The sequence below is a fragment of the Myotis brandtii genome, unplaced genomic scaffold, assembly GCF_000412655.1.
Source record: "Myotis brandtii unplaced genomic scaffold, ASM41265v1 scaffold406, whole genome shotgun sequence".
NCBI classification, from domain to species: Eukaryota; Metazoa; Chordata; class Mammalia; order Chiroptera; family Vespertilionidae; genus Myotis; species Myotis brandtii.
Window position 1 is genome coordinate 7,505 of NW_005365599.1, and position 15,129 is coordinate 22,633.

The 15,129-nt window shown below is 43.2% G+C and overlaps 1 protein-coding gene across 1 annotated transcript; it reads left to right on the forward strand.

Moving 5' to 3' along the window:
* Positions 1-812: 812 nt before the first annotated feature.
* Positions 813-14,786, forward strand: DRD3 (dopamine receptor D3; the record flags this gene model as incomplete). The annotated part of the gene is made up of 5 exons (XM_014545379.1): positions 813-955; positions 8,332-8,528; positions 9,641-9,718; positions 11,912-12,257; positions 13,392-14,786. Coding segments are annotated over 5 exons (961 nt in total), but the record flags the coding sequence as incomplete, so codon positions are not given.
* Positions 14,787-15,129: the final 343 nt, after the last annotated feature.

Genomic DNA, 15,129 nt, shown 5'->3' on the forward strand with positions numbered 1-15,129 from the left:
GTGATGGTATTAGGAGGTGGGGACTTTGAGTGGTGATTAGGTCGTGAGGATAGAGACCTCATGACTGATATTAGTGTCCTTGTAAAAGAGACCCCATCAAGCTCCCTCACCCCTTCCACCATGTGAGGACACAGTGAGAAGACAGCCATCCATGAATCAGGAAGCGGGTCCTCACCAGACACTGAATCTTCCAGTGCTATGATCTTGGACTACCCAGCCTTCTGAACTGAAAAAAAAAAAATGCATTTGTTGTTTAATCTTCCCAGTATATGGTGTTTCTTATACAGCAGCCCAAACAGCATGAAAACTGGATTTTACTCCATTGGATAGTGTTCATCTCTATTTTCAATATCTCTGTTATTTGGAATAGTTGCCACTGAGAGAGTTAGAATTTAACTAGAATACAAGCAGGGATAAACATCTACTTTGTGCACAGTTCTGTCATTGTCTGAGAACTGTGGGATAAAGTAAAGCACACACCAGCATCCAGGGTGTTCAGGGTTCAGGGTGGTGAGTCCAGGGCTCGGATCTCCTGGGCCATCAGTCAGGACTAAATGAAGAAGCTCTCCAGCACCCCACTGCTGCTATGCTAACTGTTCATTCTTTCTCCCTTTCTCTGATCGCCCCACTTCAATGAGTTCTTCATCTATCTTATCTCACCATTTCTACTATTTCACCTTTTCTCTCTTTCTCCATCAAAATTATTTTTCTCTTGCACATTTACCAACCTGATTATTTTTCTAGAACCTCCTTCAGCTTGTCTCCCCTGTCCCTTCTCACCAAGTCTATCTTATCCTTCCTACCTTTCACAGGTACACTGCAGTGGTCATGCCAGTTCACTACCAACACGGCACGGGACAGAGCTCCTGTCGACGTGTGGCCCTCATGATTACAGCCGTCTGGGTCCTGGCCTTTGCTGTGTCCTGCCCGCTCCTCTTCGGCTTTAACACCACAGGTAACAATTATGGCCCCACTTCCAAAACCCATGTGACTCACAGCACATGTGAGTGGTTACAAGCGGTGCTCAGCCCTGAAATTACTGACCTTTGGTCAGTGCACTTTGTAATCAAATGAAGATGCTGTAGACTGCAAAGCTTTTGACCTCCTTTGTTGGTTATAATAAAAATATAAAGCAAACTTCATTGATTATTGGCACAGGGATAAAATTCTGCCCCTATTAATGAAAAACCTGGCTTATTCCTATTTTGAAAGAAATGTCATTGTATTCGTTTGAAGAAATGCACCAGTTAAAAAACTAAGCCATATTAATAATTTAGGTGAGGTTTGCTAATGAAAATATTACAATTCATAATTGACTTACAGTGCAAAGTAACATGTAACAGCCCTCAAGTGGGATATACATTTCTAATTTTTGCTCAGTAAGAATCATTTCTAGAATTTTGGAACTAGTACAGATCCCTAAGTTATTGATGGTTATATTTCTTATATTTTAATATACAAAAAATTCTAGCCATAATGGTTAGCACATGGTACAACTTCTTTTGGAAGGATGGATGGATGGATGGATGGACAGATGGATGAACAATGTGTATATCTGAGATATTTGAGATTTTAGACATGACACCAGTCCAAATTTACACCTCATATGGATCAGTGCCCTCTTGTATGTTCCATGTCCATCTTTTGGCCTCAGAAATTTCATCTGTTGAACAAAAACTATTTTCATATAGGAAAGCTATAGGTATTGGTGATAAATACTGAGTCTTTACTAAGAGAGAACTGATTGACTCTTTTTCTAATGTTAATTTGGATTTCTTATTTTGTCCATTTGAATTGGTTCATTCAATTCCTACTGCGTTCCACGTTCGTGCTTTCTAGTATATGTGTACAAGTCACATAGCTAGCCGTGTGTTTAGGTATTATGCAGACATTCTATGTAACACATTACATATAAATACAGGAAAATTCTAACCTATAAATAGTCTTCAAAGAGCCATTTGCTGGACAATGATTTAGAAGTCAAAACACATTTAGAAAGACAGACAGAGACAAGTCAAAACAACCTAGATTCAAACTCCAATTCTACTACTTACCAGCTGTGTCTCCTTGAACAAGTCACCTAACTTTTCTAAGTGTCCTTATTGATCAGTTTGGAATAATAGTGTAGTGGAGCATAAACTTGAGCAAATTCAAATGTGTAGACTCAGTCTGTATATTCAGTTAGGAAGATTTCAATGTTTGCTGTTATATATGACTTCCTACAAATAACCCCGGCAACTTCATCTCTAAAATTACACGGTGCGTTTGAACTCTTTAGAATGTATCATTCATTTTACTTATTACTGTTCAGAGCTGTAATCAAATCATGTATCTTTTTATGTGATTCAGGGGATTTTTCTAAGCAAATTTCAACTCTATAATTTTTACTTTACTCATTCATTGACTTTAGAATCTAACCCTACATATGGTATAATTCCACTTTACCTCCTTCGTAGACTTTTTTACAATTAAATGAGGATTAAATTGGGATAACATAGATAGACGTGCCAGTACATACCAACTGTTCAAGGTCAGGCTTGTTTCTCTGCCACATTAAAGGTTAAATAGCCGAATTATTCAACAAATACTTGCCTGTTTAACTCAGGGTGTTCCTAAAATACGGTGTTACTATCATCTTTGCGTTACTCTTTACCATGAGTTATTTTGTTATTTTCACTGAATGACACTTTATACACACAAGTATATATGTACACACACACACACCCCAAAGTAACATTCCCCAACATGATGATAGAGACTGACTGGCACTAAAGTACCAGTTTTGATGAGTGTTAAGTATGCTTTCTGGGTAAGTCTGATAACTAAGCCACCTTATATATCTTTGTTTCAGTACAAAAAATGCATTCTAAGTTGGTATTTTTAGCATGGGGCACTCACTACCACTGTTAGACCAAGGCATTGCTTAACCGTCCCTTCCCCGCCTCCCTGATCAGCAGCAAATCCCCACCAACGTTTGCAGGACTAGGTAGGTCCTCGTACTTATTCTTGGAGACTGGTGGAGGGGTCTTATTCATTCTCACACACACAGGCACACACACCCTGGTAAGAGTTAAAACAGTCTCAAAATCTGGCATTAGAGGTCTCAGTTAATGTCAACATCTAAAGTGAAGAAGAATGATGAGCTCATTGCAGTGTTGTTGCCACCAATGAGATCATTATTTTTCCAGAAACAAAACTCAGAAAAAAATCCTTCCAAAAGGATTTTCAAATATAGAATTGAGATGGTAGAGAATGCCCATGACTGAGCGTGTACACTCTCACTTCTCTCGTAATCTCTCACTCTCTCTTACCTTTAAGATTACTAACAAGGCTATGGTAAGCCCTCCACTTATTCATATGTTATGTCCAAGTGTTGGGTCCAGCAGAAGACCCCATTAGACATTAGCTAATGGTGTTGTTGTTGTTATGTATTAGGAATGGTTTCTGTGCCTCAAAATTTAACTATGTACCTGTTCCAAGGAAAAATCTGAACAGCTGTAATTCTGGTAGTTATAGAGGAGACCAGTTGTCTCATCCGAAAACTCGGTTCAGGGATTAGTGAGCAGAACTCAAGGCGGGAGTCCCAGCATCCTTCTCTGCCTCAGTCTGTCCTTCACAGAACGGCATCATTATCTTCATAGATGTGGGTTCCTCCAGCACCTCTTCCATCTATAAGGAAGTTCCCAAGGCCATTCAAAAGCCCAATATAAACGACTTCTCTCAGCTACTATGTTTTTCTACTCTCTCTGTGAAAAGCAGAGGAGAAAGGGGCAGGATACTGCAATAACACCTGATATTGGAAGTAAATGAACTTTTACTAACAAGTGAAACACAAAAGGACATTCTGACAGAGTTCTTTCTTTTTATGAAACGGGCTGCCATGCGGGATTGTGAATTGTCAGAGAACAGAAGGGAGCGAAAAGTTGAACTTCAGTTTCTTTCAACTTGGAGTTGCTCCTATTGACTGAGGAAAGGTCAATATGTATTTCTGGATGTACATTTAAGGCAGGGTCTTGAGTCATAGAGAGTTTCAAGGCTGTGGGGCCTGGCTGCCCAGCGTTGCCCCTGATCCCAGCGGAGGCCCCGAAGTCTAGCCCAATATCACACCATCAACAGCCCCCAACAGCCGTGGAGCATGGAGTGTTGGTGCTGGAGAAAAGCCTAAAGATCCCTGAATGAGCAGCCCACTCCTTTCATTTCACAGACAAGAAAAATAACTAGTATTTAAATTTTTGCTAAATCAGATAACTATTGTGTTATAAAAAATTCTAGAGTGAATAAGCAATAGCTGGTGATGAGGGTGTAAGAAATCCTCAAGGGAGAAAAAACTTAAAGCCGAGAAAATCCTATCAGGTAGCTTAACTTTTGTTTGAAACAAAGACATGGAGGAGTGCAATTATTCGGTTTTAGCAATATAACACCTCACCTGACCTTCAGAGCACTGGAGCTGGGAGGAGTTTGGTTGAGAAGCACAAAGTTAAAAGAATAGTAAGCTCATTCTAAAATCAGACTCATCAGGATCTCCTGCCTTTGCAAACAAGTAGAGGATAGACCTTTCGATGAGCTTCAAGTCCATTATCTCTCAGGTCAACCTGCTTCTGGCCTTGCTGCTCACATCACTGTGGGGCCAAGTTGCCAGGCTAGCCCACAAAAGCTTTTTAGACTCATTAGCAAAGCTACTGAGTGTTTTATCACCCCACACAGTGCCTCGAACACAGTAGGTGCTCCATAAAATTATGTTGAATGACATCATTCCTCCTTCTTATCATTTCCTCCTTAAATGTTGAGATGAGGTGGGATAAACATCTGTCTCAGAGAATGAGGAGTAACCCCCGGCCTCCCCTTTATCCTCCAGTCAGTGACTCTATGTGTTTCTGTAAAATGCTCATCTACTTTGCGCACTTATTCATCATTCATGTATTCATTCAATAACTATTGGGGTGACCGCACAGTACTGTGTTATTTTTTTTTCATTCTTTATTGTTGAAAGTTTTACATATGTCTCCTTTTTCCCCCATTGACCTCTCCCCCCCCCCCCCCCCCCCCCCCCCCACTCCCAAAAAAAAATCCCCACCCACCACCCCCCAGCACATGCCCCCGCCCTCATATTGTCTTTGAGCATAGTGCTGTTTTAATTAAATAATTAAAACAAGGTACCTCCTGAGGCAGCTCCTGGGGAAGCTGAAGCTCCTGTGAAAGCCTCACTGCCCTCGCCTCCTCGGGACTCAGCAGAAAGAAGCTTCCAGAATTGCTGGTGTGGGGGCCTTACTCTACCCTGCAAATAGGACCTACACCCAGGTCAGACCTGGTGGGGACTGGAGTAGAGTCCCACTCGCTGGCCACTTGCCTCCTATGTCACTCTGCCTGCTGACAGTCCTCCCAGGATTCGGGGAGAGGCTGCCAAACATGGTGTGAGGGCAGGCAGCAGGGGAGGAAGGATGGGATGACAATGTAGGATCAGTGATTATACATCAGGGCCTTCATTGATTAGCGACCCTGAAATCACTACATGCTCTCTTCACTCTGTTTCTTATATATATGCTTTCACTATTTTTACTGCAAAAATAAATATCTGCACATGATAAAACATAAGCTGTAATGGGAGACATATACATACTTCTATGTATCTCTCCCTTCTACCCCAATTGCTAATTCCTTCATCTCCCTCCCAAGGAGCAAACACAAGTACATATACTCGGGCATGTGCACACGCACATACATGTTTGTGTGTGTATGTGTGTGTATCCATTTTTACACAAATAGAAGCACAATATACCTACTTGTGCTCCTGGCTTTTTAAAAGTAGTCGTTAATATATAGCATTTAGAAGTCAGCCTCCCAGAACCCAGAGGAGGGTAGAGAAGGGTAGAAGGTATACCTGGAGGGACAAATGGATATGCTTTCGCTATTTTTACTGCAAAAATAAATATCTGCACATGATACAACATAAGGTGTAATGGGAGACATATGCATACTTATATGGATCTCTCCCTTCTACCCCAATTGCTAATTCCTTCATCTCCCTCCCAAGGAGCAAACACAAGTACATATACTCGGGCATGTGCACACGCACATACATGTTTGTGTGTATGTGTGTGTATCCATTTTTACACCAACAGAAGCTCAATATACCTACTTTTGCTCCTGGCTTTTTAAAAGTAGTCGTTAATATATAGAATTTAGAGGTCAGCCTCCCAGAACCCAGAGGAGGGTAGAGAAGGGTAGAAGGTATACCTAGAGGGACAAATGGAGACTATCTAGCACACCAAGGAGGCAACAAGGTGAATAGCAGGGACGTAGCCCTGCTACCCCTCTAGCCCACTTCTTACTAGCAAAACGTGCTGAGGTGCCTCTCATCATAAATCATGGTCAGACGCTGATGACAGGAGAGCTCATGGCTGTTTAAAAGTTCAGAAGACCACCTGCTGCCACCCTATTCCTACCTCTGACCCCAACCCCCTCAGGCCAGAAGATGCCAATCTCTGGCCACTGCTCAAAGCTTCATGAGCCATTTCCTGAAGGACACTGACACCGGCTTTGGTAGGATGGTACTAATGTGACGACCTTTTCATCCCCTCCCCAGGAGAACCGGAGAATTGGCGAGTAGCTCATGAAGATTCTGGTGGCGGTGCTGTCGTTAAAATCCTCACTAAGCTCTGAGCACTCTTTTTGGTTGTTTGTTTTAATTCTTAGTTGTTACTTCCTCCCCCACTCCACCCCCCAAACATTGTTCCCTGTAAGTCTCACTCCAAATTTCTATTCCAAGTGATCCCATCCCTTTTCAGTTCAAAAATATCTTCTGAGACCAGGTTTGGGTTGGAGAATGCCCAGCTCTTTATGAAGACTGGCCAGGTGTACCAACAGCTGTTGCTGACAGTGCTGAACAAAGCACAAATATGCCATACCCCACTGGTTTAGAGGGAGGTGGAGTGTCCAAATCACAGAAAGAAGATTGGTTTGGGGGTCAGAGTGGCTAGAGGAATGTATCCAGGCTCCACCCCTTTCAAGCTGTGTGATGTTGGGTCACTTACTAAACCTCTCTGAGCCCTAGTCTACTCATCTGAGAATAAAGTCAGTAATAGCACCTGTGTCACATAATGTTTCCATAACGATTAGGTAAGATAATGTGGATAAAGCCGTTGGCATATCACCTGCAAGGTATTAGTTTGCTTTCCATTTCTCTTTCAAGAGGGGCAAGCTCCAGGCCCTCTTCTGGGCATTGGAAGAATCACAACATCTGCTAGTGATGAAGGCAGAGCTACAAGGCCCTCCCAGGAGGAGTGGCAGGAGCATTCCCGAACATAGAACAGAGACAAGGACCCTCCTCAATTCACATTGTCCACAATGACAATATCCTTACTGGTCCTCTTCCCATCTCACTGCTGGCCGTGGCTGGAATTCCTTGAAAAATCAAATGCCTGTCTCATATTCAGCCACCACCTGCCCCATATCCTGGATTCAAAATGGAGACCTGGCATTCTCAGCAAAGAAGGCTTCCTCCATTCAGTGCATTCAGCAATCCTTTCAGGCCTCCACTCCGCAGGCCCCTTCCTGGGGCTGCATCCCTCCCGCAAGCCCCTGGCTCATTGCTCAGTGACACTCGCCCCAGCCTCCCAGGCTGCATTCCTCCATGGCACTTAGCACAGCATATGGAAGGGATCATCTGTCTGTCTAGACTCTAGACCCATGGTCAGCAAACTGCGGCTCGTGAGCCACGTGCGGCTCTTTGGCCCCTTGAATGTGGCTCTTCCTAAGCCTTAGGAGTACCCTAATTAAGTTAATAACAATGTACCTACCTATATAGTTTAAGTTCAAAAAATTTGGCTCTCAAAAGAAATTTTAATCGTTGTACTGTTGATATTTGGCTCTGTTGACTAATGAGTTTGCCGACCACTGGCTGTGAGCTCCTTCAAGGGCAGATGCGGTGTCATGCCTCTTCACAGTCCCAGTGTCTGGCATGTAATCATTGATTTTTTTAAGTGAACTGTGAGCAACACAAAGCTACATGAGACCTCCTACCCTCAGTGAGCTGACAACATAGCAATCAGGACCTATGTGCTAACTACACAAAACAGGCAAAAGTAAAGAGTTGTGAGGCACAAAGGAAGACAGAGTTGCTTCTGAATAAGAAACTCAAGTAAGCCTCCCGGATGAGGCAGCATGTGAACTGGGGCACCGTGAGGGTGTAGGTGGGACCGGGAATCCCTGCTCCTCCAAGCTCCGTGTAGATCAAAGGGTGCAGATACCACGTGTGGTTTGGGCCATATTTTGTGCTCCCCATTGAGGTCTCATATTTAGCAAACTGCTTTGCTTTCTCCTTTTCTGTCACAGGAGACCCCAGTGTCTGCTCCATCTCCAACCCTGATTTTGTCATCTACTCTTCAGTGGTGTCCTTCTATCTGCCCTTCGGAGTGACTGTCCTCGTCTATGCGAGGATCTATGTGGTACTGAGACAGAGGAGACGGAAGCGGATTCTCACTCGACAGAACAGTCAGTGCATCAGTGTCAGGCCCAGCTTCCCCCAACACGTAAGCATGTGGGAGGGGCAGAGGGAAGACAGCACCCGACTCCGTGGCCTCCCAGCCTGTGTCCAGCAGTGAATGTTTTTGCCTGAACTGCCACTTTGGAGACACACATCTGACCCCCACCTTCTAATCTGCTGGTCTTGGCTCTGCTTTAGAGATAGTAAATTCAATCCAAAAAGTTCACTGATAGTCTTTCCTAGAGCACATCTTACTTGGGAAGATGATAGGATAGTTTCTAAACATGTTCTGCTTCCCTTCAAAGTCTTTCATTGTCCCCAAATGGCCAGAAGTTCGGATGTCACACAGGGTTCAAAGTTTTAGTGTGACAGTTGCATTATGCACTGCTAGAAGGTTCCCGAGACGAACTTTCTGGCCAGATCACTCATTCCAAAAATTATTGGGGTCCATCAAAGTCTCCTTTCTTTACTATGTCAGTCCCTGTATCCAGGCATTGACAAGCTGGTACACTGTGATGCTGATGATGCATTTTTGGGATCTTGTTAGACTCTGACAAGGAAGATTGTTGCCTCAACACTGATCTTCCAATTTCTGGGGTTTTAAGTTCTGCTTATCCCAGTGCCCAGTGTCATAGTAGTTTACCCACAATGTACTTAAAGCATGAATGGAGACATACCAAACACTTGAAATCTTACAGGGAAGGGACGGCAGGAACATTATACAGCCTCTGCCTTCATGGAGCTTGGACTCTAAACAAGCAGATAAGCACACCTCCACCCAAAGTTAATGAGCAGCCCAAAAGTGAGTGAGATGTTTGCCAAATGTTAAGTGAAGACAATTGAGCCCTCAGATATTGAATGCCTTTGAAGTTATGAGAAGAAAGAGATCAATATGCTTAGGAAAGAGGTTCAGAGACAGAGTAAGAACTGAATTTGATCTTTAAGGCATTTGGATGTCTAGATCAATCTGAGTGAGGGTCAAACTCTCAAAGTTGAAGTCCCAAGGCTTGAGTAGAACAAGAATATTAATCCTCATGAAATAGGAGGGCGGTGCTGGAGGATGAGAATACGAACATACTGTGTTTAAACCATTGTCATCTTTATGGTTCAACTGTGTAGAGCTTAACCTACAACTATTTCTCCTTCAACCTACCCTAGTCTTCCTGTCTTCGGCTGCACCCCATTCGGCAATTTTCACTAAGGGCCAGATTTCCATCAGATGCCACAGGGAAAATGGTAAGTAAACCACACCTTTAATTACAGGAAAAGAATAAGAGATATTTTCTCAAAGATCCTGGCTTGACTTGATTCCACTTCCATTCCAAAATAGAATCTAGCCCAATCCCACACTTGTATCTACAATATAGAACTGATATGAGATCCTGCCTGATTTGAGCTTCAGAATAAGAATCAGCAAATGACACTCAAAAAGCATATGGCTATTGGGTGAGATCCCAGTGACTGGAGCCAAAGACTCTTGGAAAGAAAATAGGATTCCACCGAGTCTCCTATCTACCTACTCCAGGACTTCTGTGAGGATCAAATGAGATGAGGCACTGGAAAACGCTTCACAGACATTTGGTTAAAGTGTAAAATGTTTCCACCTAGCTATAAAGCAAGTCATGTTCCTGGGCTGAAGAAACTCCAAAGAGACTAATCACTAGAGAGAGGAAGCCAGGCATTGCTACCTGACATCATTACCTGATGCCCACAGCCACCGTTTCCTGGCTGGGCTGGGCTGTGGGCCACATTTTGCGCCATGGAATCTCGGCAGCATCGGCTGCGATTTGGTAGGGTGTCGCTCCAGCATGATTGCAGGGCCTGTGTCCACTTTAGGGAAGCCGAGCATTGCTTTGTGGGTGACAGGTCCGTGGTGCCGTTTATTGTTAAATGGCCTGTTGCTAGGGAGAGGAAGCCAGGCATTACTATGTGACGTCATTACCTGGTGCCCACAGCCACTGTTTCCAGGCTGGGCTCATGGCCAATCTTATTTCATCTATACCCCCACTTACATTCACATAAACTCATTGGATTGTTATGAAGCAAATTCCAAATGTCATAGCATTTCAAAATACTTTGTAAGACTCTCTAAAAATATTTTGTGCCATGGGGTCTCGGCAGTGTTGGCTGCGATTTGGTGGGCTGTCACTCTAGGGTGGTGGTGGGGCCTGTGTCCCACTTAGGGGAAGCCGAGTGTTACTTTGTCGGCGTCAGGTCTGTGGTGCCGTTTCTCTGTACATGGCCAGTGCGCATCACGACAGCTCCTACGTTGAGCATCTGTCCCCTGGTGGCCAGTGCACATCATGGGGACAGGTTGGACGGTCGGACACTTAGCATATTAGCCTTTTATATATATAGGTATCCAATATGCAAATTTTTCTCAATTGTCTCATAAATTTTTTATAGTTGGTTTTTTTGAATCAAAATTCAAGTAAGATCCATATTTTGCAACTGGTAAATGTTATTGTTGTCATCATTGCAATTTATTTGTTGAAGAAACTGAGTAGTTTGTTCAGATTTTGTTGCTTACATCCCAGTGGTGTCAGTTAACATGTTCCTCTGTATATCCTAGCCATTCTAACGTAAAAAGGCCAGGCTATAATCCTATGCTCTCCCCCTCCAGGGATGACTGTGATTCTCACATGTTGTACATGTGGCAGGTACTTTTAAGTGTAGAGTCAAAAGCAGATTTTACTTACCTTAACTTTCCATGGTCCAATCACTCTCAGATGCTCCCTCTGCAGGTTTTGTGTGTGTCTGTGTGTGTCTGTGTGTGTGTGTGTGTGTGTGTGTGTGTTCCAATAAATTTTTATTCACCAAAACAAGTAGCGGGCCAAATTTGACCTGCGGGCTATATAGCCTGTCAATGCCTGGCCTTTATAAATCAAAGGGAAAAAAATTATTGCACTATCATTGATCAGATCATGAAAATGTGTGGGGAAAAGATATATTAGCAATATTTGCATCATAAATTGATTATCGGATGATACATTTTTTCTTTTTTTCATTTTTCTTTATTGATTAAAGTATTACATATGTGTCATTATCCCCCCATTGTCCCCCTACCCCCCCACTCATGCCCTCACACCCATAATGCTCTCCAGTTCCATCCATACCATTGCAACAGTATGGATGGAACTGGAGAGCATTATGCTAAATGAAACAAGCCAGTCAGAGAAAGATAAATATCACACGATCTCACTCATTTGAGGAATATAATGAACAACATAAACTAATGAACAAAAGCAGATCCAGAGACAGAAAAGCATCTATCAGACCATCAAACCTCAGAGGAAAGGCAGGGGAGGGGGGTGGGTAAGGAGGAGAGATCAACCAAAGGACTTGTATGCATGCATATAAGCCTAACCTCTGCAGGTTTTACACAACGATGGATTCCCCTTCCTTCGTTGCCTCCTCTTTTTCTTTCAGGGACATTCAGAAGATAAGCAATATCCCCAGAAATGTCAAGACCCTCTCTTGTCACACCTGCAGCCCCTCTCCCCTGGCCGGGCACACATGGGGCTGAGGCGCTACTATAGCATCTGCCAAGATACAGCCTTCGGGCCACCAGGCTTCCATGAAGGAGAAGGAGAGTTGAAAAAGGATGCAAGCACTCGAAACTCCCTCAGCCCCACCATGGCACCCAAGCTCAGCTTAGAGGTTCGAAAACTCAGTAACGGCAGGTTGTCAACATCCCTGAAACTGGGGCCCTTGCAACCTCGGGGAGTGCCACTTCGGGAGAAGAAGGCAACCCAGATGCTGGTCATTGTGCTTGGTGAGTTTGGAAAAGGTTGAGCTGAGCTGAGTTAGGTTGAGTTGGGTTAGGCTGAGTTTAGTGCAGCTGGCAGAGGGTTAAGGTAACCACAGTTGACAGAACTGGAAATCCAATGATGGTTATATTTATAAATGTTTATCATATGACTGAAAGGGGTTTGTGTATAAATGTTAACTGGTGGAAATTGCAAGACCTAGACCAAAATTTATGAAATATGAAACTCAGCAGGTCACCTTATCAGGCTGCGCTTATCCATTGTGTTTGTTGTCTATCACATGGACTTACAATAATGGATAAATTAAATAATAAGTAAGATAATGATTAAGTAAAAGTGTGTGGTATTTACCAGATATTTAACAAATGCTTACTCTAAAATATTAAGTAAAAAAAATAGGGATGCAAAAAACGATGGTCATATGGTATGATAAAATCTAGATGATATGAAATACAGAGAGAAAAAAAACCTGAAAATTAATTCACCAAGATGTCAAAAGTGATTGACTTTGCGTGGTGGGTATTTTTCTTCTTTCTACTTTTCTGTATTTACCAAATTTTCCATAATATATAAAATCAGAGCTAGTTTTTATAGTAAAAAAAATAACTTATTAAATAAATATTAATTTATTTAAATTAAAAAAATTGAGAAATCACAGGTACCATATAGAGTGGAAGTAATTCATCCTCTTATCACTGACAAACCACGCCTCCTCATACCTCAGGGACTTTATGAGAACCCCTAGATGTAATCTCCTCAACAGCAGGAATTGTGTCAATTGTGTCTTTAGGGTCTTCTTTCCTGTCAGTGCCTAACATCAAGTCTTGATGGATAGACATTAAATAAATATTTGGTTTAAATTAACAAGTAGAAAGAACTACCTAAAAATCAAACTAGAAAATTGATTTAGGAACAAAGGCCTAAGATGAATCAAAGATATTTTGATGTTTTCTCATCAAAAAAAAAGAAAAAGTGGCTAATCACACCTACTTCACAGGGTTGGTTTAAGAATTAAATGGGTATGTAAAACTTCCTGCATAGTAACTGGCATAAAGGAAACAAGCATGAGTCATTTTCATGTTATAACAAAACAAGTACGAAAACCTGTTACCCAGTTTTTCTCTCCCTTTGCGACCTAGGGACCTTCATTGTCTGCTGGCTGCCCTTCTTTTTGACCCACGTCCTTAATACCCACTGCCCAGCATGCCACGTGTCTCCAGGGCTTTACAGAGCCACAACATGGCTGGGCTACGTGAACAGCGCCCTCAACCCTGTGATCTATACCACCTTCAACATTGAGTTCCGTAAAGCCTTCCTCAAGATCCTGTCTTGTTGAAGGAAAGGAGAGAACACCTCCTATGTCCACCTTTAGCTGCCATGCCATTGGGCCACTGGCCAGGGCCTGCTCCTAAAGACTCTGCCATGACCTCTGGCATGTAATAGGAAGAAGATTGCTGGAGCCAGGATGTCTCTGAGTGGCACATGCAATCAACTGCTTCCTGCAAAACAGAATGGTCTACCTCCCCAGCTAAAATCTGACTTCATCTTGGTAATCTTCAAATGGTTGGAAGGCCCCTGAGTGATAAGCAATAATTCAGAAAGAAGCTGATAAAACGTGACTCTATGCATACACATAATTATCATCAGAGGCATGATCCATTACAGTGAAGGAAAAATGAACAGATCTCATAATTCTCAACTTGCCAGGAGTCCTTGAAATGTCAGCCAGTGAGCCATCTTGCAGAACAGACAGCCTTTCTTCCTTCAAACCTCTAATTCACTGTCAGGCTAACCTTGTACTGATATGAGCCCACTCCTTTTTGGTTATTCCTTTCATTCATTGTATCCTGAAATATAATGGCAAGGCCAATGCTGCTACCTCTTTATGGGATCTGTAGAGACATCACTCACCCTGAAAGATACATTGTCCCACATTGGGACCTAAGCTTCATTTCAAACCTCGCTACCCCTATATTTTAGCTCTAGCTATGAGATCCTTTGATTCCATCCCCTTACACTCAAAGAGTCTCAACACCAGAGTAATTCAAGATGGGGGTGTTAAGTGAAAAAGGAATGACAATCCCATTGTAGTATTGTTCTTGAACCTTGTGGTTCAGAACATGCCTTAGATATGCTTTTCATAATGCTACAAGGTTTTCCTCCCCAGGCATCTCCATCTCCTGTGTAACAGAGACCCAGTACTTTCAGACTCTAAAACTCATTAAGTATTAAGTGTCTGCAAAGTGCCTGTTACCTCCCAGGTTCTGCATATATGACAATGAATAATACAGATCCTGTCCTCAAGGAGTTTGCCACCTGCTCCTGTGTTTGCCCATTTACTTGTAGAAGAAGGTAGGGACTCGCCTAGACCACGGAGAACCTCGGAACTGAAGCACCAGGCAGGGAAGCTGTCCAAAACCATCACATGGAAAGTGTTTGTAAAGCCCTAGCACAGATCCTAAACATCACCATTCCAACAACTGAGATTAAAGGTATCCTATATAATAAAAGGCTAATACGCATCAACCGAATGGCAGAACGACCAGTCGCTCTGATGTGCATTGACCACCAGGGGGCAGATGCTCAGCGCAAGAGCTGCCCCCTGGTGGTCAGTGTGCTCCCACAGGGTGAGCATTGCTCAGCCAGAAACTGGGCTCACGACTGGCGAGTGCAACGGCGGTGGCAGGAGCCTCTCCCGCCTCTGTTGCAGCACTAAGGATGTCTGACTTCTCACAGGGAGCAGGCCTAAGCCATCAGTTGGACATCCTCCGAGGGCTCCCAGACTGTGAGAGGGTGCAGGCCGGACTGAGGGAACGCACCCCCCACCCCCAGTGCACAAATTTCGTGCACCGGGCCTCTAGTATAGAAATAATGTGT